The sequence below is a fragment of the Pleurodeles waltl genome, chromosome 11, assembly GCF_031143425.1.
Source record: "Pleurodeles waltl isolate 20211129_DDA chromosome 11, aPleWal1.hap1.20221129, whole genome shotgun sequence".
Lineage (NCBI taxonomy): Eukaryota > Metazoa > Chordata > Amphibia > Caudata > Salamandridae > Pleurodeles > Pleurodeles waltl.
Window position 1 is genome coordinate 228,937,046 of NC_090450.1, and position 26,236 is coordinate 228,963,281.

The 26,236-nt window shown below is 43.0% G+C and overlaps 1 protein-coding gene across 1 annotated transcript in view; it reads right to left on the reverse strand.

The window, feature by feature from the left end:
* ATP6V1B2 (ATPase H+ transporting V1 subunit B2) overlaps nt 1-26,236 on the reverse strand; it is a 129,897-nt gene that overhangs the window by 34,242 nt on the left and 69,419 nt on the right. The window contains exon 10 of the mRNA XM_069213455.1: nt 10,293-10,443. Coding sequence (XP_069069556.1) covers nt 10,293-10,443 — 151 coding nt within the window. The remainder of the gene's footprint in view (nt 1-10,292; nt 10,444-26,236) is intronic.

Below are 26,236 nucleotides of genomic sequence, written 5' to 3' on the forward strand. Positions count from 1 at the left end.
ACTGCGTTGTAATATAAACAGGATCTGTTGGCGGTGGCTTGTATTTTTTCTCCACTCTTGGAGTTATGGCTCGGCCTTTAACAGGATCTTGAAAGATTTGTTTTGAATGTTTTAGCATTCCTGGGAGCATAGGTAGTCTTTGGTACTGGCTATGAGTGGAGGTTAGCGTGTTAAACAAGAAGTCATCCTCAATTGGTTCTGAATGCAAGGTGACGTTATGAAAGCAGCTGCCCTTGCGATCACCTGTGTGTAAGATGTACTGTCCTCAGGAGGGGACGGCCTGGTAGGGTACGAGTCTGGGCTGTTGTCCGATACTGGAGCATCGTAAAGGTTCCATGCATCGGGATCATCTTGACTCATGGCAGTATGAGTCGGGGAGTGCATCAGTGGAGGAGTTGCTACTGGTGATGTGTGCACTGATGGTGGTGGAGAAGGTGGTGGAGTTGTTTTCTTTGCCACCTTTGCCTGTGGCTCCTTGTCCTTTTCGTGAAAGGCAAGTTTTCTTTTTATCTTAATTGGAGGAAGAGTGGTTATCTTCCCTGTGTCTTGATGAATGTGGAGCCTCCTTTGAGTATAGTCTGGCTCTACAGCTTGAAGTTCCTCTCCAAATCTATGTTTTTTCATTTGGGAGGCCAATCCTTGTTCCTCTGTATAGGAACCTGTTTTCGGCTCCGAGGCTGGATGTTTCGGAACCGAAACTTTTTCGGAGGTCTTTTTAGGCTCCGAAGAAACCTTTGTAATTTTCGGCGTGGTGGTGTCTCGATGCCGAATTTGTTCGGTGCCGCTGTGACGGTGCCGAAATTTCTCGGAGCCGATGTCCCGGGTCCGAGATTGCTGTGTGGTGGTATCTCGACCGGAGTCGGATGACTTCGACACCAGCGTGCCCTTTTTCGGTGCCTTGGCTCGGTCACCGCTTGTTTGGGTTAAGCCATGGTCTGTTGGCGGTGGCGTCCCCTGGGCTTTTGTTGACTTCTCGTGAGTCTTATGTTTCGACGTCTTACTCACGGTTTTCAGCGTTTCTTCGGCCTCGAGCTCTTCCGAGTCCGACTCTTGGATAGAGAAAGCTTCCTCTTCTTCCTCGAAATGCTCTTGTTCTGTCTGCGTCGACGCCATCTGCAGTCTTCTGGCTCTTCGGTCTCTTAACGTCTTTCTGGACCGAAACGCTCGACAGGCCTCACAAGTATCTTCCTTGAGCTCTGGGGACAAGCACAAGTTACAGACCAGATGCTGATCCGTATACGGATACTTGTTATGGCATTTTGGACAGAAGCGGAATGGGGTCCGTTCCATCAGCCTTGAATTCACACGTGGCCGGGCCGACAAGGCCCGACGGGGGATCGAAAAAACCCCGAATGCCCACCGGAACTCTTCTAAATTCGGTGTGGATCTGTTGTAACTAACCCGATACCGAACGCAAACAATACCGACGTTTTTTCCGAGATTCTAACTAACTTTCCGACCCGAAACACGGAGCGAAAAGGAACACGTCCGAACCCGATGGCGGAAAAAAAACAATCTAAGATGGAGTCGACGCCCATGCACAATGGAGTCGAAATGGGAGGAGTCCCTCGGTCTCGTGACTCGAAAAGACTTCTTCGAAGAAAAACAACTTGTAACACTACGAGCCCAACACCAGATGGCGGGATGTGCACAGCATGTATATCTGCAGCTACACATGCCATCGAATATATATATATATATATATATATATATATATATATATATATATATACAAAAGGCAGAGAAGAAATCTATATACATGAATTTTCAAATCCATCTTGATTTCATAGTTATATTTTTAAATATAATTTGATCAATGTATTAAAGAAATGAACACGAAAGATGCTTTAAGAATGCATTGCTGGTGTTTGGTTGACAATTTTGTTTTTTCTGCTGAAGAGATGTCCCGGGAATCCACCATGGAGAGGAAATAATTACACACCTGGACTTAATTTTTTCAAGCATTGGTAGCGTTCATGAATACACATGTAGCATAAAGATTCCGCAATATGCAGATGATTCACAACTCTCCCTGAAAGTTTCCTCTGCTTCGGACATCCAATGCCTTTAACAATTCTCGCACGCCAGGCCTGGATGTCCAGTGCCTACCTGAAGCTCAAACCAACCAAGATGGGATTCCTGGTATTTGCCAAGAACATCAAACAAGAGACAGTGCAAACCTGGCTCAATTACATAAATCTTCACAGCTTCTAATCCTCAACTTTCACCCAATGCCAAGTCACTTGGATTCACTGTGGACACCAAGCTCACCCTCAAGGAACATATTGCCAAAAAACAAAACATGACCTTGTACAGTCTCTCTCTTCTAAACAAAGCCTAACTGTTTCTCCCAAAAACTTACTTTGAAACTGCTGTTCAAACTTTTGTACTCTCTCATCTGAGTGGTGATAATGCCTTGCTGCATGGCCTCCCAGATTCCACATTGGCACTTCTTAGAGTCATCCCACACACCACAGTATGTCTACTCCTGGGCCTGAAGAAATATGCTCACATCATCCCCATCCTGATGGAACTCCATTGGCTCCCTCTGCTGGCCCCTAACATCTTCAAAACCAGTGGCATCATTCCGAAAGCAATCAAGACCAACAACCTAGCTTATCTTGCAAATAAGCACACCATTGCTGGTGGTTCTTGGCACACCCATTGCCAGCACACCATCAGACTGCACACTAAGAAAGGTAAACAAGCATTTGCAATGCAATAGGTTTCGCATTTGCTTGAGTTAGAGGGAATTGCATTGTAAATTCATATCTGGACTTTTCTTGCCACATAAATTGGTCAACCCTGCCTCATAATTTCATCTTTTCCGGTCATTTAATTCCAGTGGTCCTGCATATAACTAAAACACTTCAATTACCTTCTTCCAATAGCTGCAGCAAAATATGAAAATGTTGCCATTTAGCATCCTAATTTAAATCGGTCATGCTATTTTCAATAGAATACCACTTTCACCACCCCGCCATCAGAGTTGCTGGCTGGCTAACACAATTCCCCAAAAAAGACACAAGACAGCCATAGAGGAGAAATAAACTAGAATGGTCACCCAAACATATCAAGGGTGTTCTAACAGTCATAGTGTAGTAAGGATGTTAAGGTGTCCTTAATCATGGTCATAATTGTAATAAGGAGAGATTATTAAAACATATACAACTATCATATACAGGGAGTGCAGAATTATTAGGCAAGTTGTATTTTTGAGGATTAATTTTATTATTGAACAACAACCATGTTCTCAATGAACCCAAAAAACTCATTAATATCAAAGCTGAATATTTTTGGAAGTAGTTTTTAGTTTGTTTTTAGTTTTAGCTATGTTAGGGGGATATCTGTGTGTGCAGGTGACTATCACTGTGCATAATTATTAGGCAACTTAACAAAAAAAAAATATATACCCATTTCAATTATTTATTATTACCAGTGAAACCAATATAACATCTCAACATTCACAAATATACATTTCTGACATTCAAAAACAAAACAAAAACAAATCAGTGACCAATATAGCCACCTTTCTTTGCAAGGACACTAGGACAATGGGACCACCATCAAAATGCTGTTTCTGTTTACATCATCTCTGGGTCCCGACACTAGCTTAGTGGGGCTCCAAAAATAATAACCCCTCTCACCATTCAATGTCTTTTAAGCTTTCACGGGCGCTAGACGTACCCACACAAGTGAGGTATCATTTTTATCGGGAGACTTGGGGGAACGCTGGGTGGAAGGAAATTTGTGGCTCCTCTCGGATTCCAGAACTTTCTGTCACCGATATGTGAGGCAAACGTGTTTTTTAGCCAAATTTTGAGGTTTGCAAAGGATTCTGGGTAACAGAACCTGGTCAGAGCCCCACAAGTCACCCAATCTTGGATTCCCCTGGGTTTCTAGTTTTCAAAAATGCGCTGGTTTGCTAGGTTTCCCCAGGTGCCTGCCGGCTGAGCTAGAGGCCAAAATAGACAGGTAGACACTTTGCAAAAAACACCTTTTTTCTTTCAAAAAATGTGATGTGTCCACGTTGCGTTTTGGGGCATTTCCTGTCGCGGGCGCTAGGCCTAACCACACAAGTGAGGTATCATTCTTATCGGGAGACTTGGGGGAACATAGATTAGCAAAACAAGTGTTATTGCCCCTTGTCTTTCTCTACATTTTTTCCTTCCAAATACAAGAGAGTGTGTAAAAAAGACATCTATTTGAGAAATGCCCTGTAATTCACATGCTAGTATGGTCACCCCGGAATTCAGAGATGTGCAAATAACCACTGCTCCTCAACACCTTATCTTGTGCCCTTTTTGGAAATACAAAGGTTTTCTTGATAGCTATTTATATTTCAGCAAATGAATTGCTGTATACCCGGTATAGAGTTAAAACGCACTGCAGGGTGCAGCTCATTTATTGGCTCTGGGTACCTAGGGTTCTTGATGAACCTACATGCCCTATATATTCCCGCAACCAGAGGAGTCCAGCAGATGTAACGGTATATTGCTTTCGAAAATCTGACATTGCAGGAAAAAGTTACAAAGTAAAACGTAGAGAAATAGTGATGTTTTTTTCACCTCAATTTCAATATTTTTTCTTTTTCAGTTGTTATTTTCTGTAGGAAACCCTTGTAGGATCTACACAAATGACCCCTTGCTGAATTCAGAATTTTGTCTACTTTTCGGTAATGTTTAGGTTTCCGGGATCCAGCATTGGTTTCACGCCCATTTCTGCCACTGACTGGAAGGAGGCTGAACGCACAAATTTTTTTAAAAATGGGGTATGTCCCAGTAAAATGCCAAATTTGTGTTGAAAAATTGGTCTTTCTGATTCAAGTCTGCCTGTTCCTGAAAGCTGGGAAGCTGGTGATTTTAGCACCGCAAACCCTTTGTTGATGCCATTTTCAGGGAAAAACCCACACGCCTTCTTCTGCAGCCACTTTTTCCCATTTGTTTTTTAAAAAACGAAATTTTCACTGTATTTTTGCTAATTTCTTGGCCTCCTTCAAGGGAACCCACAAAGTCTGGGTACCTCTAGAATCCCTAGGATGTTGTAAAAAAAGGACACAAATTTGGCTTGGCTTGCTTATGTGGACAAAAAGTTATGAGGGCTTAAGCGCGAACTGCCCCAAATAGCCAAAAAAATAAGGCTCGGCACCGGAGGGGGAAAAGGCCTGGCAGCGAAGGGGTTAAAAGGCAAGGTTTGATGTTGCCCAGAATTGTCAAAAATGTATAACAAGTGTTACATAATGCAAACAGATGCTTTGGGAGCTTGCTTCTTTTAAGTCATATTGAGCAATGCTACAACGTCCTAGCTGAGAATTTCCGCAATTCAGTTTTTGGGAAATCAAAAGTGCTCTGTCAGCAACTGAACCACACTTGAGTGTTCATTTACACAGTGTTTTAGCACTCCGGAGACCCATGGTCTCTTTCTGTCGGAGATTTTTACTTTATTTTAGGAAACAGACCAAGTTACTTATGGAGGCAAGTAGAGTTCACATAGAAGAAAGCAGATTGATGAAAGCTGGGGATTCTGCAAATGCAGTGTTATGCAAACTATAAACTTCCTCCCATTTTGGCTCAGTTATGTCCAAGTGATCAAATAATGTTCTACAAAGACAAAGCGGCCCTTTGGAATGCCCTTGCAGCAGAAGCAGCTTCACAGAACAAAATGTAGATTTGAGGCCGCTATCATCCAAAAAAGCTTGACCTGATAACCCTGGAGGGAACGGAAGAAGGAGGATCACAAAATAACCTACCTGAAGTAGAGTATCTAGTGAACAAGCAAAAGGAGATGCGAAGGGGAGTAGCTTGTATGAGAATTTATCAAGGAATCACAGCAAAGTGTGGTTTTGCTGCTGGAGTGCCAAACAAATCAAGTGTTGACTGTGCTAGCTCCAGAGTGCCAGGTATTGCATTTGGTGGAAGAGGAACATGGCTGTAATCCTCGGGGAGACCAGAATCAGCACACACTCCTTAGCCTGGCGTTCTGGTGAAATTAAAGGAGAAATCCACAAATTCTTTGCCCCATCTTGTGGCTCACCATTTTAGGCTGCTGTCCCAACGTTCAGACTATAGAAGCATAGATCCTAACTCATGAAAAGTTCTCAAGATGGGACAACATTTTCTTGCAGGGTACCTCAACAGTGATCCTGCATGATCTTAAGTCTCTTGCGTCAAGTGCCTTGAATGCTAGAAAAATCAAGCTTCAGCACAGACCAGACCGCAAGTAAGAGTTGTGTGAGACAGCGAACCACAAGCTGAACCGAAGGGAAGTTTGGGTGTTCTTAGAGAAGGTGGAAGAACAAGACTCCCTCTTTTCACACAAACCCACGAGAAGCTGCTAACCTAAGCTTTTCAAGCTAGCACTCCAATGCTTTGAGGCAGATAGTCTATCTGTTGCTGAAACATCTGTAGGTCACAAATTTACCAATTACATACAAAGCCTCAGTCTTATTAGCTTTAAACTCCCACTGGCACGCTGTTATAGACTTCCAGGTTTTTAGTAAGTCCTTTACCATCCCACTACAGCTGTTGTGTGAACAGGTGAGGGGGTGAATCTTTGAGTCACTTGCATGACTATAAATGTTTTTTTTGTGGTTTTTATTTTTTCTTATTATAAAAAAGGTGTTGCCTCTAGGTTTGCATCCATTGAAAAAATCCCTTTGACTGAGGAGGCTGTTGCCAGTGTCTAGTTTGTGAGAAAATACTCTTTCTGGGTTGTCTCAGAGTTTGCAGGGTGTAAAGTGGTATTCCCTGCACTGTTCTGTCAGCAACACCACCCCTTTCAAGAGACATTTTGAAAATCTGCAGACCTCATGTGGTTTTAGTTGTTTCACTGGCCTTTTTCATAGATTCAGGGGGCTGGTAAATATGTGGACCGAACAGATCACTGACTAGAAGAGGCTTGTCCACTATATGGGTCTGTACCTCTTGTTTGAGACAAGAAATGTGTAGCAATACGTGCCTTGGGAGCACAGTTCCCATGTTGAGCTGTTTGCTCTATCTGTAGAGTCAAGTGCCGATTTGAGGCACATGTTCACAATTTTCTTGCAATCCTCTATCACTGCATAAGATTTTTGTTTTTGTTTTTCTTCTGGCAGAGAGGACACAGGGTCCTCCGCGTCCTCCCAGAGCTCAAGGGTATACCTTTTCAGGATGGCATTAGAGGTGGGAATATGCCACTGGGTAGCTGTTGCTCTCTCCATCTTTCACCTCACTGCCTCCAGTCTCTTGCTGTCTTTATCTGGAGGCAGACTCACAGAGGCATCTGACATAGCCTTCTTCTTGGCTGTAGATAAATCAATGGTCAGGCTCCACATGCGACTGAATATGCATGGAATCTCAAGAAGATACTCCACATTTCTTCTCAATTCTGGGTGTTACAGCTTTTAAAGTGACTGGCTTGCTAAAAGCTTCTCTTCACTGCCTAAACTGTGAGCACTGCATCTTTATGTAGACGGTACTTATAGCTCCTTAGAGGAAACACGTCTTCTCTCTCAACCTTTATCTGAACCCCAAAAACCTCTGATGTCCTCTTAACCTTATAGTACATGGATTTGTCAAATGGGGGTGATGGCCTGGAAGGCTAAACACTGACCTCCTCTTAGGGAGAGTCTGGCTCAGTATCGTTCCAAAGTCTTTCCTCTTCTTCCTTTTCCTCATATTCTAACTCCTCTGCCTCGGGGTGACCTGTTCAACCTTGTGTGGTGTTTCTTGTATTTTTGACACCTCTGACCCTTGACTTGGTCTTTTGTTCCCTCTAAAAGCTTGTGTGGGGGTCAAAGCTTCTTCAAATCCCTTTTCCTATTGATGAAATACTAAAATTTTGTCTCCGATGCCCTCTTCTTCCTCTAACATCACACTGTCAGAGGGCTTTCTGTCCTAATAGGACTTTTCCTTCAAAGATGCCTGGCCCTACTTCCCCTTTTGATCGCTATAGTCCTTGGAAGTAGATCAAACCCTTTTCGTCAAATCCTTACCAGTGACTTTTTCTTTTGACTCCGTAGGACGGAAAGTTTCTCTAGATCCTTTAACTGCAAGTTTTATCTACATTGAGTGTTATGTGGCTCTACCGTTTAGCTCAAATAGTTAATCTGAAGCATTTTTATCACCAGCCTGGATGCCCTGTTTCTTGTTAGCTCCGCCAGCCATTTGTTATATGGCATTATACGCTAATATTCTTTTGCATGTCAGACCATCAGCCTCCAGAAGAACTTCCTCAAGGTTTGATTCTATCTGGTGTTTGCCCTGAGCTGCCTTGGCCTAGACCTTATCCTCTGTAGAGAAACCTATGTATTTTATGGCTGGAGCATTTTTCTTTTGCCTTTCTAGCTTTGCACATCCAGCACCACCCAATAAACAGGTAAAATCGTGTACCTGTGTATGGAAACCTTGGACTGAAACAGTGAACAGAAATAACAATCTACTGACTTATTGTCCTTTCAGAAACCAGACCATGCATACTGGAGGTCTGTTAAGAGCAAACTTCTGATTGCAGCTTGGGCAGAATTTAAAGATTGGGCTCATGATACAAAATTGCATTGTGGAACTTCAGGGACTACATCTTCATCAACACTCTTTCTCCAACTACATCGAAATAGCCCCGAGAATATTTCTGAAACCCCCAAGCTAGTGTAGAGCATCAATATCAGATATTTGATCAACCACTTCAGTGTTTCTTTGAGGTCTCTCGAACTTTAGAAGAGTTCATCTGGAATTTAAAAAGGCAGTCACCTATTGGGGCATTAAGTTGACAACATATTCATGCTTTGCCTAGTCAAGTCCCACCAAGAGAAGAGAAATTTTTTTGCTAATCCATCGCCTCTGGACCCAACCACTACATGGAGAAATTATGCACAGTATAAGAATCTAGAAGTTATTCCACTTTCTAAGGTAAGAATTGTAGGTTGATTTTAATAAGCCCTACCAAGTAAAGTAAAGAACAGAGGGCACTACATATATTTTGCAAGAAGATATCTCTGAACTTATTTTTAAGCAAAGACTCCTCTTGCTCCGTTTCAAAATCATAGTAAAAACCTATGTAAGGTACAGCACTCAGCACCATGCTCTGAAAAAAGGCAGTATATTAAATCACCATGATTGTCTTAGATATTGACTTTTCTTTTTATTCTGCTTTTGGCTGGGCTTTATCTTTTCCTCTTTTACTTGTCTTCCAACTAAGAAAATTAAACGTATCTGCCCTTCTCTTCATACTAAAAATCTTCATCAAGCTGATCAACTCTAAACCAGACTGTACCAATACCAGCTACTCAGGCCTCTCCAAGTTACAACAAAGTGCCTAATTAAGAGTGGCTCACCAAATTCCGTAGCATGAGTAAACCCCTAGTTTATGCAAGGAAGGAATGACATGTTTGATTTTATTTAACGCATCTGACAATTATCGGATGAGTTGGCTAACCCACCATTCATTACATTTCAGCAGGTCAAATCTGCCAAAATATAATAGGAGGAAAACATACAGTATAAATGTATCATGCAGATTCTGGTGCATTAAACACCAAAATCCTCCTGTTTCTCCCCATAAACTCACAATGGGTGTTAAATATTGCACCCGGTAAATAATGTACCCCAAAGTATTGTTTGTCCGCACTGGCAAAATCACTCATATGCCATCAAGGCACTGACCTCACTCATCGCCTTCTGCAACAATCCTAAAGTTGTTCCTCTTCAACATTGACACCTTTTGTCCATCTCACTCAGTTGAGCATAAGCCACTGGAAAAGGAACTACACCAACAAGATTTGATAAGAAGTCTGAGTCAGAGCTGCGTCTTAGGAAAAATCAGACTGTAACAGAAATATAAACCACAAATAAATGTTATATTGTTGTCTTCTAAGACTACTGTATTTATGACTCCTAAAGGATTTCCATTTGGAAGGGATGTGTAGGGGAAACAAGCACATTTAGGAAAAACAAGACTTGCTGAAATTCACCTTCTCAAATGCTAAATGTCTAAAGTTTCTGCTTGTACAGTATTCTAATATCAGTAATAGTTTAATGTAGCAGGAAAGGGAAAGTATGAGGCAATCAGAAGCAAATAAACAAATACAAGGATTGCTCTGAAGGTTAGTGAGTGAAGTTGCTAACAGAAATGAGAAGCCACAGTGTGCTGCAATCTCTCCTTCCCACACACCAATAGAAGATGCAAAACAAAAAATTTGTGTATAGCGATCACCTGCAGAAACGAAGCATCACAAAGTAGGAGGTCCTTACAAGGAAGCTACTTGTATGCTTCAAACTTAACCAACTAGAAACAAGTGCAACAGATAAAGGACTCACCATCGTTTGGCATAGTGAGAATGGGAATTTGAGTGATGGAGCCATTCCTTCCTTCTACACGGCCAGCCCTTTCATAGATGGTAGCCAAATCTGTGTACATGTAACCTGGGAACCCACGTCTGCCGGGCACCTCTTCTCTGGCTGCAGAGACCTTAAGACAAAAAAATAGTGTAATATGTGTAAGAGTCAAAAAAAGAAAGTTACTTTTGTGGCAAATCTGGTACTCTTAAATATGATGTCTACAACAAAACAAGGCAGCAGAAGGAAGAGTTGCTTACCTGTTGCTTTACTATCTATTCCAGTTGCCAGGTGGATGGCAAACTCAAATGTTACATTTTCAACTTTATGCATCTATAAAGATGTTTATCATTCCCTTTTTATGGTTACTTTAGAAGACAGGGAAATAGACAAAAAACTGTTACAACCCTACAGAGGTAAGGAAAAAGGGAAGCTGCCTTTCAAGATTTGTATTTTAGGTACCTGGGCATCCTTTGCATCAGAAAACTCGGCCAATGCACCTTTTTACATGAATTTAATTTTTAAATAGGCAGTCGATCTCTAGAGTACTAGACTCAGTTAGGAACCTGGGGAGGTTATGCTCACTTGAGAACAAGTTACATCAAAGTAAATTTGCATTATCCAGCATGGGATCCAGCCCAGACTTAGGATCTTTATAGAACAGGTGATTACAAGGTGTAGCTCAACCCCAAAGGATGAGGTGATAGAAGGACTTTTTAACAAATATATTTCTGAAGGTCATACAAAATATGTGGCACCTGATTCTCAACTTCAAATCCACCTAATAATGCGATGTAAAGGTATCAACCAATCTACAAATATCCCCCATATGGAACATTAGGAGAAAAACAAAAAAAGGAAAGCCATTGCGGTTGCCTTCCCTTTTGTTGAATGAACACTGTTGGTATCTAAAATGGCCCAGAATTCTTTCTGGTAGCAGAATTTATGTATTCACAATTCATCAAGAAAAAGATGGTGTACTCCTAGTTTAACTCATTACTTTATGCATGAGAAATGAAACTACTTAAGGTGTTTCTTAAGTCTTGCATAGAACAGCCTTTCACTTTCTCAATAAGTAGAGTTTATAACACTTGGCCTCTCAGAATCAAGTGAGTTTGGGGAAAAACAATAAAGGTATTGGTTGTTTGACATGAAGTGGAGACACATTTAGGTAATAAAAAAAAGTGCTGAACAAGTTTCATCCTTTTTCTGTGAAATACTAGAAAAGACTTGTCAGTGAATAAATCCTGTAACTTGCTTATTTTCCTAGGAAAAGTATAGCCACTACAAATGCCACCTTCCAGGACAATGCACAATAATAACACCGGTGCCCATGAAATCTCATGTAATCATGTGGGCAAGATAAATAAATAACAGGTAGAAACAATAATGGAATATGAATAAACGTGCATTTGGCATCTCAAATTGAAAGATTCACAAGTTGAATTTGAATGAACTATTGGCTGTCAAAGAGCAATGCATCTGTGGCACCATCTTGTGATTGCATAGGAAGATTTTCAGATTCATTTGAGCATCCATGAAGAGAGATTATGAACATCTTAGTGTGCCATTGTGTGAAAAGAGTAAATAAGGATAAAACAGGGAAGCACATCACGGGAACCTCTAGTCGTATTACTGGTCTTTGTTACGATATGTGATCGTTCCAATGACATACTCTCTGCATAACAATTCCATTCATGGCCGCTTAGTACATTTCTAAAATACTAACAAGACATATGTAGGTATGTCAAATCGCTCCATCTGCAGCAACGTTTATCCAATCCTGGACTTAGCAATGATTAACTTAAGAAAATAAATATTCTCTCTCAGAATGCACTGACTTGGTAAATAAAAGCGCAGGACCGAAAACATGGTTCTAGCCTACGTGGAGCAAGCTGGTTAGATATATACTTATGTTTAGATCGCTGCTTTTAAACAAATTAAATGTATCTTGAACTTTCACAAGATGAAAATAAAAAATAAAAAATAATAATAAAAACTTACATACATTCATCTATTCTACACTGGTTAAAAAATAGATTTTTTGATTTTCATGTTTTTCACACAAATTAAGGGGGTTATTCTAACTTTGGAGGAGGTGTTAATCCGTCCCAAAAGTGACGGAAAAGTGACGGATTTACCACCAGCCGTATTACGAGTCCATTATATCCTATGGAACTCGTAATACGGCTGGTGGTATATCCGTCACTTTACCGTCACTTTTGGGACGGATTAACACTCCTCCAAAGTTAGAATAACCCCCTAAATGTTTTGCCATTTAGCAAAAAGAACAGCAACTGATTCACAAAATATTTTAATGGCCTTAGGTATCTTCACCTTTTATTGTTCTTGCTGAAAAATGCTTTCTTGCAATTAGGCATTGATGTCAAAAAGGGTTTATTAAGAGCCCTTTTTTAAAAACTAGGAAGAGTTACCATCCGAGAACCACCTATTGATTTGAATCACATAGATAACACAACAAATGCCTGTCACAAAGTATTTGCTGTAAAAACACTGTCATGGAAGAAAGAGAAATCTCCATTTCCAAAAGAATTGGGCCCAATGGGACCGATATGAAAAATACACCTGAATAATCAGGAAATTGAATCTTGGTATTGTAGGTAGGTGGCTCTTTGTATAGTGGACCAAAAAGAAGCACACAGTGTAAAGAGTCCAAGCAAACCCAGAGGCACAAATGACACCCCAAATGCTCTCTTTTGTGGTTGTGTGGGCGAGCAGTTAGGCACTGTAGGAAAGTAACCCTTTTTATCATCGTCATCCCAACTTTTTGCCTGGTATTCGGTGCTATTTCGACTGAAGTGCACTGGATTCCTGCCAACCAGGCCCCCAGTGCCAGGTCTTTCCTCTAAACTATGCAAATGTTCCCCAAATGGCAATACCTTTGGTCCTCTTGTAAGTCCCTAGTAAAAGGTACCCCTGATACCTAGGGCATGGGTACCAAAGAGGGACCCCAAGGGCTGCAGCATGTATTGTGCCACTCTCAGGGACCCCTCACCTAGCATGTGCAGACTGCCATTGCAGGCTGCGTGTCTTGGTGCAGCTAAAAGTGATAACATTGTATGCAATATATGTAAATCGCCCATACAGCAGGCCTTACAGCCCTAAGGTAGGGTGCATTACATTGCATATAAGGACATATCTGCATGAATAGATATGCCCCTGCTATGTCTTTGTCAACTCAGACCTAGCGAGTAAGCAGGGAAGCCATTTTAAGTACATGTGCTGGACACTGGTCAATATGAGCTACGTGATGGCTTCATTGAAAATAGGGATGTTTGGTATCAAACATCTCGTATTAATAAACCCTTACTGATGCCAGTAATGGATGTATTATTATATATCCCCAGATGGCACCTTAGAGGGGCCCCACGAAAACCTAACATGTACCCATGTGCAGACTGACCAGTTTCAGCCACCACAAGTCTTAACCGCCACCAAATACCCCCCTTCCCCAACCACCCACCAAGGGCCAAGCACCAAAGTCGACTCATCCTGCAGCTGTTGTGCCTCCAAAGCCTGGGAGGATAGCCTGCCTTTAACAAAGACCCAGGAACTCCTGTGAAGCAGCAGAACTGCTTCCATGAATTTTTGCCATCACCACTGACAAACTGCGAGGACTGTGAACCGACAAAAACCTGATACCGGAAAGCACCACTGCAGCACGGCCGTGTCCAACGTTGCCAGCATGATTAGTCAGCCCTCCAAAGATGAAGTCCACTGTGGACTTGTCCATTGTGGACCCCCAAGACCTCGCCTGTCGCCTCATGCATGCAGGCTCCCTAAACTGCGAGTGCTCCGCTGGAGAAAAACAGACCCTCCAAGCACCTCTGCACCTGTCACCCCTGACCACGGAAAAGAGGACCACAGATGTCCCCAAGTCCCCCGACATCTCAAGGTCGGAACCCCCTTGTTGGTTCCTTCTGACTGGATTCCCAGTCCTCACCTGCAGCATCTTCTTCGCCAGACCAATCTCCACTGAGTAACGGTGGGCACTGGATGCCGCACTGCAACCTCGCACCCAGCCACCGTAGCACCGCCAGATGTAACCTATGGTCCTTCCCCATGGTCAGTACTTACCTGTAGTCTAGGAGATTGGCATCGTAAGTTGCTGTACTAGACATCAATGCAGTACTTGTTGCTCTCATCACAGGATAACATTGCAGCCTCTAAAAAATGCACTAAGGCCCTCATTACAACCCTGGCGGTTGGTGGAATAGTGGAGGTATTACAGCCAACAGGCTGGCGGTACCTACCTCCACTATTATGACATTGGCGGTTTGGCTAAAGCCAAACCGCCAATGTACCACACTGACCGCCATGGCGGTAACGACCGCCGGGCTGGAGATTAGTCTCCAGCCCAGTGGCCGTCACTACGCCACCCGTGGCATTATGACCACGCCCACCGCCATGGTTTCAGTGGTTTCTGTACTGCCAATGAAACCATGGCAGTAGGCACTATCAGTGCCAGGGAATTCCTTTCCTGGCACTGATAAGGGTTGACCCCGCCCCCCCTCCCCAGAGTCCTTCCCCACCCTCTCCCGACCCCCGCACATTTACACACATACATACACACCCATAAGCATACACACATTCACCCACGCATTCACAAAAACTCATGAACATACATATAGGCACACACGCAATTACACGACAACATGCACGTACACTCACACCCACTTATGCATTACACCCCCATGCACGCATTCACACACACTCACACAACAACCCACCGCCCCCTCCTCTCCTATCGGAGTACCCAACTTACCTGCTTGCAGGGGGTCCTCCGGTAGGAGATGGGACGCGGCGCTGCTGCCAGCAGCAAAACACCACCAAGCCGTATCATGATACAGTAGGCAGTGTTTTGCTGGGGTGGCGCTGCTGCTGGCATCAGCGCCACTTTACTGCCAACCGCCACCATCTACGTCAACGGAATTCCACCAGCCTCCTGGCGGTATTCCGTCTACGGTCATAATGGAATGGATGGTCGGTAGCCACGGCGACGGTATGCTGGCAGCCGTTGCCGTGGCAGTAGGCAGCATTTGCCGCCAATTTCATAATGAGGGCCTAAGTGTCGACTTTTCAAAGCTGCAAAGTTACTGCTTGCAAAAACGTACTTTCTTGATCGTAATGAATCTGGTGCTAAAACATATATAAAGATACTTTTTATTTTTGTAAATTGGTGAGGATCTCCTTCTCGAGTTGTCTGCCTCATTTATTGACTGTGTATTTGCAATGTCTCACACTCCTCCCTGGTAAGCCTGAGGCTGCCCGACCACACTACCCCCTAAAAGAGCACCTTGGGATTGCTACAGCAAGCCCCTATCCAATAGAAGGGAGCCCCTGGACACTTTACACAATATATCTCATTTTGATATATCATATAAAAAGCCTGCTTCCGACAGGCATTTCAGAGGGTAGTGCTAAGCATGTGTTGCACACACAAAGGCAGTAAGCAAGACATACACTCAAAGAAATCTAATACCAAGTTTTAACAATAATACGTCCTTTTATATACATTTTGATATCAAGTGAGTACTTTTCTAGTTATGAATTTTTACAGTTTTCAAATGTTGACAGTGCAACTTTTGGTCTAGTAATGTTATCCTATGGAGGAAAAACATATACTGCATACAGGTACTTAACAGTGACTTACAGGACCCATCTTTTGGAGTTAAGGTGAGTATGGGGCATGGTCCAAGGCAACACCAACAGGTCACTTCAGAAGGCACTGGAGCGCCCAGGTGCAGAGGTGCTTTTTAGCGTTCGGTGCCCTAATGTTATTCTATGGGAACATATAACCGCATTTGGGCACGGATCAAAGACCTACTTGGCTGTTCTTCTGGAGTTATGGTAAGTATAGGGAAAGGTTCAAAGCAGACTCAACAGGTCACATGAAGAGGCACTAAGGCGCCTTGGTGCAGAGGTGCTTTTTAGCCTCAATGCCCTAATGTTATCCTATGGGAAAGAAACAGACACTGCATACGGATACTTAGCAATGACTTACAGGACCTTTCTTCTCGACCTGAGGGGAGTATGGGGCAAGGTCCAAGCCCACACCAACAGTTCACCATGGGGGGCTTTGGGGCATCTGGGTGCAGAGGTGTGCTACGGCGTTGGGTGTCCCATTCACTTCAGTAAAGATCAATCCAGACAGAAAGAGGCTGCAAGCAGGAATTGGGCAGCCAGTCCTGGCGAACCCACAGGGAGCACGACCCTTGAGATCCTCAGGCACGTAGGGACACTGTTGGCACACTTCTCCTCGAGCTGTGGAGCTTAAGTACAGTGGTGTCTTTTGGCATCGAGTTCCGGTGCAGGGGATACTCGTGTACTCCAGAAAGAGGCTACAGGCAGAATCAGGAAGTCCACTGTTGGCAAACCCAAAGTGGGCCTTGCCTCTGGAGGGCTGGGGACTACACTGGCACCTCTGGCCTACTTCAACTCGGGCAAGCAAGCAGGGGTGCAGTGATGGTGTCCGGTGTTGGGTTTTGACAGTCGAGTCCTCGTGAGTCTTCTTTGGTGCTTGCAGGGTAGAGGGAAGCAGCTCCATTACTCCACAGAAGATCCTGGTTACTTCTCAAAGACTTTTGAAGGCAGGACAAGTAGTCTTTGGAGCAATTGTCAAGGACAGCAGGGTTGGGGCTAAGTCAGTTGCTGCTCCTCAGTTCCTGCTTTTCGTGGCTCTTCAGGTCCTCCTTCCGTAGTCCAGCGCATCTGAGGTCCTGGTCCCCTAAATACTCAATTAAGTGGCATTAAGGGGAATGAAGGGTAGTAGCCACTGGGCTACTTACCCCTGGGGTCAGTATGCCCTCAAGATGACCACTTCCTTTGGAGAGTGGGCATCACAATGTCCCAGAATTCCTAATTCCACCACACACAACATGGTGGAATTCCTAAAGCAGTGTTCCTTTCAGGATGGTCACCCTAGAGGTGTGTCTAGCCTGCAAATGCACCACTTCTACTGCATAGCTAACCTGTCCAGGTCCCAAATGGGCCCCGAGGTGGGGGAGATCGGCATCTCCCTTCTGAAGGAAGCCAGATCTGCCTACCAAGGGCGGTGCGCTTCTTTGACGCTCCCATGCTTTGGAATGCAGATTTGCAGGTCGTTATGTCTGGAGGGTGTGCTAACACAGGCTTTGTTCCTCACCATCTGAGAGCAAAGGCTCTCACCCTTTGTGGGAGTGGCGGGGGTGTCAGAAACTTGTCTGTTGGTGGAAGTCAGTCATCCCACCAGCTGTTGGGAGGTTTTCAGGGGGCACCACTAAGGTGCCCTCTGGGTACATGTATTATTATATCCATCACTGGAATCGGTGAAGCCATCATGTAGATGGGGAACTCTTGTTACCCTGTGTCCAGCACATGTATTTAAAATGACTTCCCTGTTCACTTACTATGTCTAAGAATCGACAAAGACCTGGAAGGGGCAGGTCTGCTCATGCAGATATGCCCTCACCTGTAATATAACGCACCGTGCCTTAGGGCTGTAAGGCCTGCTGTAGCGGGGACTCACAAGTAGTGTTTGGGGACATGTCACCAAAATGTGTACCATGTCAGGTTTTCACTTTTTGTGGCATCTTATCATACAGCCTGTATGAGTTTGTTTGATGCTGGGTCCCTTAGAATGGTACAAGCTCTGTTGCAGCTCTTGCTGGATCCTCTTAAAAGGGGGAGGGGGGCCTGCAACCAGAACCCAGTTTCCTACAGGTATCAAAACAAAAGAGGCCACCTAGATTACTGAAGGTCTCTGTTGCATGAGACAATGCTGGTTCTTTCCCAGAAAGGTCTGGCTCTTCTCATGAAGCAATCAGTTGAATTTGCAGTGCTCAAAATTTACCACACAAGAGGTACTTGCTTTGGCATGAACCTGGACTTCTTCGTAGTCAAGAAAAGCAACAAGTTGTGAAGGAGATGACCAGACCTACTTGCCTGTGATTCACATGTTCTGTACTATTCCACCATTTAATGACTATCTCTAAATCTACATTTTACTTTAGGTGTCAACCAATGAATGGCCCACTGTGACCATAAACCCACAGTGCACCTAGACTGGATTTCAATTTTAGATCCTTGTTTTGCTCTGTTTAACCTCTGCAAGCGCTCTTCCAAAGGAGTTTTCAGAAGCCAGCTGTTCACATATTAGACTTAGATACCTACGGTACCAATATTTCTGGTAGATACATAATCTTCCTGCAGATTTCTCACCTGAAGAATCCATATGGTCCAGGAAATCTACAGCGCCGAGAGGCACCATGCGACTTTAGCTGTGGTTCTAGCCACTGAGAAGGACAGCACTGGAGTATGATAGGTGCCAACGGGCAGGCTGACATCAGTTTGTGACACTTTCTCCACACTCCAACAGGTGTTCTGAATGACTAGTTCCATATAGCCAAGGAAGTCATGCAGCACAGCTCTGGCAAAGTATCCATTACTGCATGCCTGAGTACTGAGGTGGTAGTATTTAGCAAACATATTCATGGCTGATAGATGTCAGGCACTAGAATGCCACTGGTGAGATGTAGAAGCACCAAAGGCCCTAGTGGATTGACCATGGATGACTTCTGTTGGGCCATTGTTGGTGAAGGCATGGCAGTTTGTTTATTTTTAGTTTTTTCATACAATGGCCCAGCTGGAAATGGTGCATTTGATCATCTTTTGGCAATTCTTGGCTTCTAGCAAAGCCCAGAAATAGCTGGCTACCCACTATGCCTGGTTAGATACAGTTGATGCAGTAAGAAACTGCACTCCTGGAATTCAGTCTATGCAATTTCTCCGCTTCCTTGGCAGTAAGAGGAGGAGAAGGGAACAAGGACAGAACGCCACATGAAAGGCCGAAACCACCTTTGGCAAATTATCCAGGTAGACAACTGTAATAACTGTGAAAGAAGGGACGAACTGAGAGGGCCTTATTGTATCCAATCCCACAAGCTGAGGGGATTGCTACCAACAACGTCTTCAATGTAAGAAGGTGAACTGTGCATTGACCCGAAAGGGGATGCCAATAAAAGTAGTTAAAACAAGATACAGACCTTACTGAGGAACAATGAATGGGGTGAGAGGTAGCACATAAAGCAAATTTTATCAGAAAGCATGCCATAAAGGCAACTGAAACAACAATGACTAATCAGGGACATATGTGAAAGGCGATAGGAAAGTCAAGTAACAGAGTTTAGCCACTGCAAGACCATGCTGTGCAAGTGACAGTGCACAATGCAGGGTATCAGAAAAGAATGATTTAAAGTGATGCATCACTTCTGACTGACCTCACAGCATGCGTTTGTTCTAGGAACCTGCAAACGGTATTCTTCAGCAGGTTTTCTTGCAGTCAAAATAACATCTGCAATGTTGTCAGCACGGAAAAAGACATGTAGCTGACACTAATCAATCTCCATGCGTGCAAAAACAGCATGCAGCAAATGGAGCGAAAGACCATCCTGCTTAAATGGTCCACCTTTTATGGCACAGGAAGAGGCAGCTGAATAACAAATGTTAAAAGATCAGCGAACCTGATACTTCTTGTCTAATCTGCAGCAATCAGAATTACATCTGACTGATTCTCCCTCACCTTTTTGAGGACTCTGGGCAGGAGTGGGATTGGTGGGAATGTTTACAATATGTCCTGACCCCAGCTGAACCTGAAACCGAACAGGGAACCATTCAGAGGGAAGAGTGTAAAAATGAAGACATTTCCTGTTTTGGGCTGTGTTGGAGAAATCAATGGATCGACACGTCAATTCAGAGAAAATCACCTTCATCACTCCGTTGTGTAGTTCCCAATCGTGAAGCTCCAACAAGAGGTAAGAGACCAGCAGCACTCATGTTAAGGGAAACTGACAAATGAGCTGCTACCATGAAAATCCACTGTTTTCCACAGGTGAATTGTCTCACAACATCAGGTCTACAACCCCAATCCATCGTGCCTGTTGATGTCATGTACGATCATGGTGTTGCAGGACAAGACCTGAATGGCACTCCATAAGATGAAAGAAAGAAATGGCTTCATGGCAAAATGCACTCCCTGCAGCTCCAGCACATTTATGTGCAGACGCCGCTCAGATGCGGACCAAAGACCCGCACTGTTATGTCACAGAGTGTAGAGACTTACGTAACCATGGCAGCTTGCGCATATGGGTGCGGGTGAACAGATGACTCACCACCAGACTGAATGGACTCAATCCACCAGAGCAGGTATACTGCCAACTGGTATACTTGCACAGGGCACAAGAGGCTACCTGCATATTAGAACCACTTGTGGGCTTCCATCCATCACCAGGCAAGCAGATCCAGCAGGATGCACAAGGCCATGAGATCATACAGAAGACCAAAAGGAATGGTAGATGGGATTTTAATGAGGTAGCTTGTAGATTCAGTTGCAAGTGCAGTGTCCATCTTCAAAGGAAAAGGTAAACACAATTTGATGTCAATCCATGGAGGATAACATTATACATTACTCTTTTTTTTGCCCTACTCATAGCGGCAACAATAAGAATTTAGAACTTTAAAACATTTTAACTATCTATATAACTCAGGAAAACAGAGCTTTTAACCTTCTTTTGTTGCTGCTACTCACAAGATAAGTACTGCCTCTGTCTTAACTTCATTTTAAGAGGGCCAGGTTTAGTTGTGAGAGGAGAATGAGGTTTTGGAGTTATATAGGCATTGAGAACAATGTAGCTTTGATTTAAGTAGGTATTAAGCTTTTGGGTTTGTATGATGCTTGAGGTTTTTTTTTTTTTTTTTTCCGGGGTTTGGATATTCTACGAAGTTAAAGTTTAAGTTGCTTGTTTTGTTCAGGGAGACCGAGTTTGTTAGGAAATTGAAACGGCTACTGATAAATATAGAAACAATTTCCTGTTGGTTTCCAACCGGGCTCCTAATTTGGTTGTTATGGAATCTTTTAGACCCGCGAGCAAGAGCCTCTTGCAAGAAGTCAGTTTTCAATATGCATCTTGCACATGTGCAGACAAGTTTCCTTTGTGTCACATGCTTTAGAGGAAAGTATTTAGGCTGGTATACGCGTTGAGCACATGACGTTTTACATACTCAACGTGTTGGTCATTTTGACAAGTTGGGAAATTTGCCATTCGATTAAGTAAAGAGTCAATTTTATAGACTAGGAAGCGTGTTTGACGCGATCATTTGACAGTTAGTTTTCATGTCATTTGTGTCAGGAATATGTTGGAATATCAGTTTAACGGGGTCCTGGAGGATAGATTAGAAAGTATAGTGAAAAAGGCATTTGGTAAGTTAATGGGGTAGATTTCTGACACCATAGATAGGAAATTGGAGTCTTTAAGGACAAATATTGAAAGAAGGAAGCTTAAAACTTCAGTATCCAAGGGATTTCAGAGTACTGAGGATACAGAATGCACTGGTTGGGAAGGAAAGGTCCAGAGGAAAAGATTTTCTGGGAAGTCAAAGAAGGTAAAAGTAGTAGAGGACAGTGCCTGTAGGTACGGTGTGGAGGATGGGCATGATAAAGGCTTGAAACATGTTCCAAAAACATATATTTCTGATGAGATATCAGAAGCTGAGATAGATTAATTATACTCTTCGGATTTTGACTCTGACCAGGATGTAGTTCGGTTTAAAAGAAAGGTAACATGAGACAAGGCATGTAAGGCATCAGGATCGAAGTTCACAATACTTGGTACATTTGGGGATGAAATGTTTGATCCTCTGTTAATTAAGCATCGGCCATCCGACAAGTAGGCGTGTTCACCACATGTGGCTAAGCATATTACCTTCTGATTAAGAGAAATACTTAAAGAAGTCAGATTGAGCTTGAGATCTGAAAGCGCCCGACCCTCTCTGCCAGATAAGACAGCAATGACTTCAGATATGGATCAGAAAATCTTAGCATTTATTTAGTAAGAGTGGGACGGATCCTAGGAATGGTCTGGCTAGGGGCTAGAGATTTTACAAAGGACTGTCTTTTAGACATCACTGGTCTTCTAACAAAGATTATTCAGATGGCGGAGGAAGTGTATTTGAATGAGAATCCCGAAGATCCAGGGAAGCTTCGCCTGTGGGTGCAGCAAGCATTTGTTTACTTGGGAATGCTAATACCGTGTTGTCAAATGAAAGAAGGAAGATCATTATATTGAAAATTGATCCTAAATTAATGGAACTGGCTAACAAAGAAGGAGGTCAGTCTTCTAAGGGTTGCCTTTTTGGGGATGATTATGAAGGAGATGGCAAAGTACGTGGGAGTGTTTAACTCTATGCAGAAATCACAAAAAGATATCAAGAAAATATTTGGAGAGAGCGCTTTTTCTAAAGCAGGGAAAACAAGGGGTTGGTTCCCCAGCCAAGTACAGGTTATTTCAAGATCTTTCGTGGGTCGTGGATAAAGACCCTCCCTTGGATCTGGTCAATTTGGATATAGAACCTTTCAGGGGGGTTTTCCCGCAAAGACGAGCTAGACGGAGATCATCAAAAGGATATAGGCATTATCAGGACTTTCTGCAGTTAAGTGCTTTTAAAGACCATTCAGATCTCAGTAAAGTTGGGTGGCAGTCTAGCCCAGTTTTATGGAAAATGGACAAGGGTGACTCAAGAACCTTCGGTTTTATAAAGTGTCATGGGATACAAGATAGAATTTGTGGAGAGTTCAGTAACCGTTGCCAAGGAAGAAAGGACGGTAGAAACAAAGGAGGTAGCACATTTAGTTGCAAAACGAGAAATTGCAGAAGTGGTAGATTGTTCTCTAGGCTTCATCAGCAACATTTTCTTAGTGGAGAAGAAGGACAAAGGGATGAGGCCCGTGATAAACTTAAGAGTACTGAATCATGTGGTTGTGTACCATCATTTCAAGATAGAAAGTATCCATCTGTTGAAAGATGTGCTGAGAAGAGGCAATTTGTTAGCAAGGTTGGATCTGAAAGATGCATATTTAACTCTTCTGATGTGGTAACCACAATATAATTTTCAGCAGTTCAGATGGATGAGAAAATTTTTGAAGTTCAAGAGTCTTTCTTTCGCCCTTTTGTCTGCAACATGGTTTTCAATTAAGGTGCCATGGCTGGTGGCAGCCTGGATATGGGCGAGAGGTGTCCTGTTGGTCATATACTTAGACGACATTTTACTAATGAGTCAGGACAGGGAGGTGGTTTTACAACACACTAAGATAGGGTGACCAGACATCCCGGATTTCCCCCGACAGTCCCGGTTTTTAGAGAACTGTCTTAGTGTCCCGACACTTCTCTTTATTTTAAATAAATGTCCAGTTTTTATAGACAAAGGTCAGATTATTAAATAAATGTCCCGGTTTTTAGGACTAAGGTCACATCATCTAGGGAAGCACAAGTTAAATACGTCTACAAAGTATAAAATAATTAAAGTAATTTATCTGTTACTGTCAGGCAAGACAGTCCCCTGTCTGCTCCTAGCAGAGACAAGTGGGGAGCAGAGAGCAGTGGGTGGGGGCGGGTTGTGGGTGCAGGGTGGGAGGTGAAACAATAGCTAATTCTATATGTAGTCTTGTGTGTGTGTTATATATATATATATATATATATATATATATATACACATATACACACACATACAAACATATACACACACACACACACGTATGGGCACACATTCACAAAGCTGTGCAAAAAAACGGGACAGACCAGATATAAAAGTGAGAGTAAAGCCTTTAGTCCTTCTTTTATGTCTGGCCTTTCTCGGTTTTTGCTCCACAAAATTCGGTCACCCTACACTAAGATGGCAAAAGAGCTGTTGGAAAATTGGGATTTTTAGTGAACAGGAAGAAATCTTGTTTGGTTCAGAGTCAAGAAACAGTTTCTGGGTTTTGTGGTTGAAAAGAATCGAATAGAGATGAGATTACCAGGGGAGAAATTGAAGAGGTTGAGGAAGAAATTGTAAAGGGTTTTGATGATGGAGGAGATAACATTAAGGATGTTGCCAAGAATTTTAGGGTTACTGTCGTTGACAATTCAAGCTATTTTTCGAGGTCCTCCTTATTATCAAGCTTTGCTAGGTTGAAAAATAAGTTTGAGAATAAACAGGTCATATTCTCAGACAAATCTGTTAGAGGATCAGGATTTAAGGGCAGAGTTGATTGTGTGGCTCCAGAATGCAAATGCTTGGAACGGCAGGCCTATTTTTGGGGAGGACCTGAAACTGGTGATCGAGCCGGTCGACAGTTTGGAAGGATGGGTGTGAGATGAGGAACTATGTCTGGGGGCGGCTGGTGGACACAGCAAGAGAAGAACTTGCACATCAACTGTTTGGAATTGTTGCCGGGTTCATTTGCAATTTGTTGCTTTACTCAAGGGATGCTGAAATGTGTGATGCTTCACATGGACAATGTGTCTGCACTAAGATATGCCACCAAGATGGGTGGCCCTCGATTGACGGGATTGGTATATCTGGCAAAGGTGTTTTTGGGAATATTATTTGAGCAAAGGGATGTCTATTGTGGCTGAGCATATTCCTGGTCTAAGCAATGGTGTGGAAAATTCGTTTTCGAGGATTTCAAAGGCTCAAGTGATTGGAAACTGACCTTAGAGGTTTTTCTGAGGATTCAGAAGTTTTGGGGTCCATTGGGTGTGAATCTCTTTACAAACAGGATGAATACTCAGTTATTGAGATTCTTCTGGTTGAAGACTGGATCTGGAAGCAATGGGAGAGATCTGCGTTCTTGCAGGATTGGAGAGGGCTGGCTCCTTATTGGTTTCTTCCTTTTGTGATGTTGCAGAGATAATTGGTGCAAGTGTGCAGGTGCAAGGCTACATTGTCTGTCATAACTCCGATCTAGTGGTCAGAAGCTTGGTTTCTTATCATGAAGGAAATGTCGGTGGATTACTCTGTATGCTTTCAGAGATTCATGGGTATGCTTTTACGTTCTCAGGGAAGAGTACAAATAGTCTGGTTGTGCAGGGCCTGCTAGTGTTTCAGACATATCAGAATCCTGGGCGTCAGGGATAAGAAATGCATATAGATGAGCGCGGCAGAAATAGGTTTACTGGTGCCTTTGATGGTCTTTTCATCCCATGTTAACTGATGTGGTTAATTATTTGACTGAGTTGTTTGAGTCAGAACTTTCTTATAGAATGGTACATGCATATAGATCTACTATTGCGGCTTAGCATGCTTTACTGAATGGTCAGAAATTGGTGGTTAAGAAAATCATGGATAGTGTAGGAGTTTCGAAACCACCAGTTGTCAAGTATTTTGTGGGACATTAGGCAGGTTTTATCTGTGGTGGAAGATTGGGACGACAATGTAAGTTTAAGCCTGAAGCAGATTTATTGGAAGCTGACTATGTTGCTCTGTTTGGTGTCTTTTACAAGGACTTTGGATGTCAGGGCCCTGGATGTCACATGTTGGGCTTTTCAGCCTGAGGGTGTTTGTTTCTATATTAAAAGAACAAAAACATTATCTAAGGCAATATTTCATCTTTTTTTTTGCATGAATAAAAGACTGTGTGTTCAGTTGTTTGAAAGAGTATAAGAGGAGACCAGAGTTTGCGAGACAACTGTTAAGATCTTATAGGATGCCACAAAGGCTTGTTTTACTAGCGAACTTGGCAAGGTGGGCGAGAGGGGATTAGAAAGGCTGGTTTGTATGTGAGTAAATTTGGAGCGCATTCTGTTAGGGGTGCATATGCCTTAAAAGCTTTTGCTTTGGGTGGATGACTGCAGGATATTTTGGGAGCTGCCGATTGGTCAAATGAGAATATGTTTAGAAATTATTTTAAACCTCTGGTGAGTGGTATTGATAACGTAATTACATGGCGTTGAACTTGCATAATGTTAGCCTCCGTGGCTTGACATAAAATGTATATTTTCCACAGCCTGGTGGGCAGAAAATCTGAATTTTATTAAAGACACAGAGGCTACAATTATCCTGCCACTATCTAGTAAACCACCCTGATGAAGTTTAATTTTTGATTTCAGAAT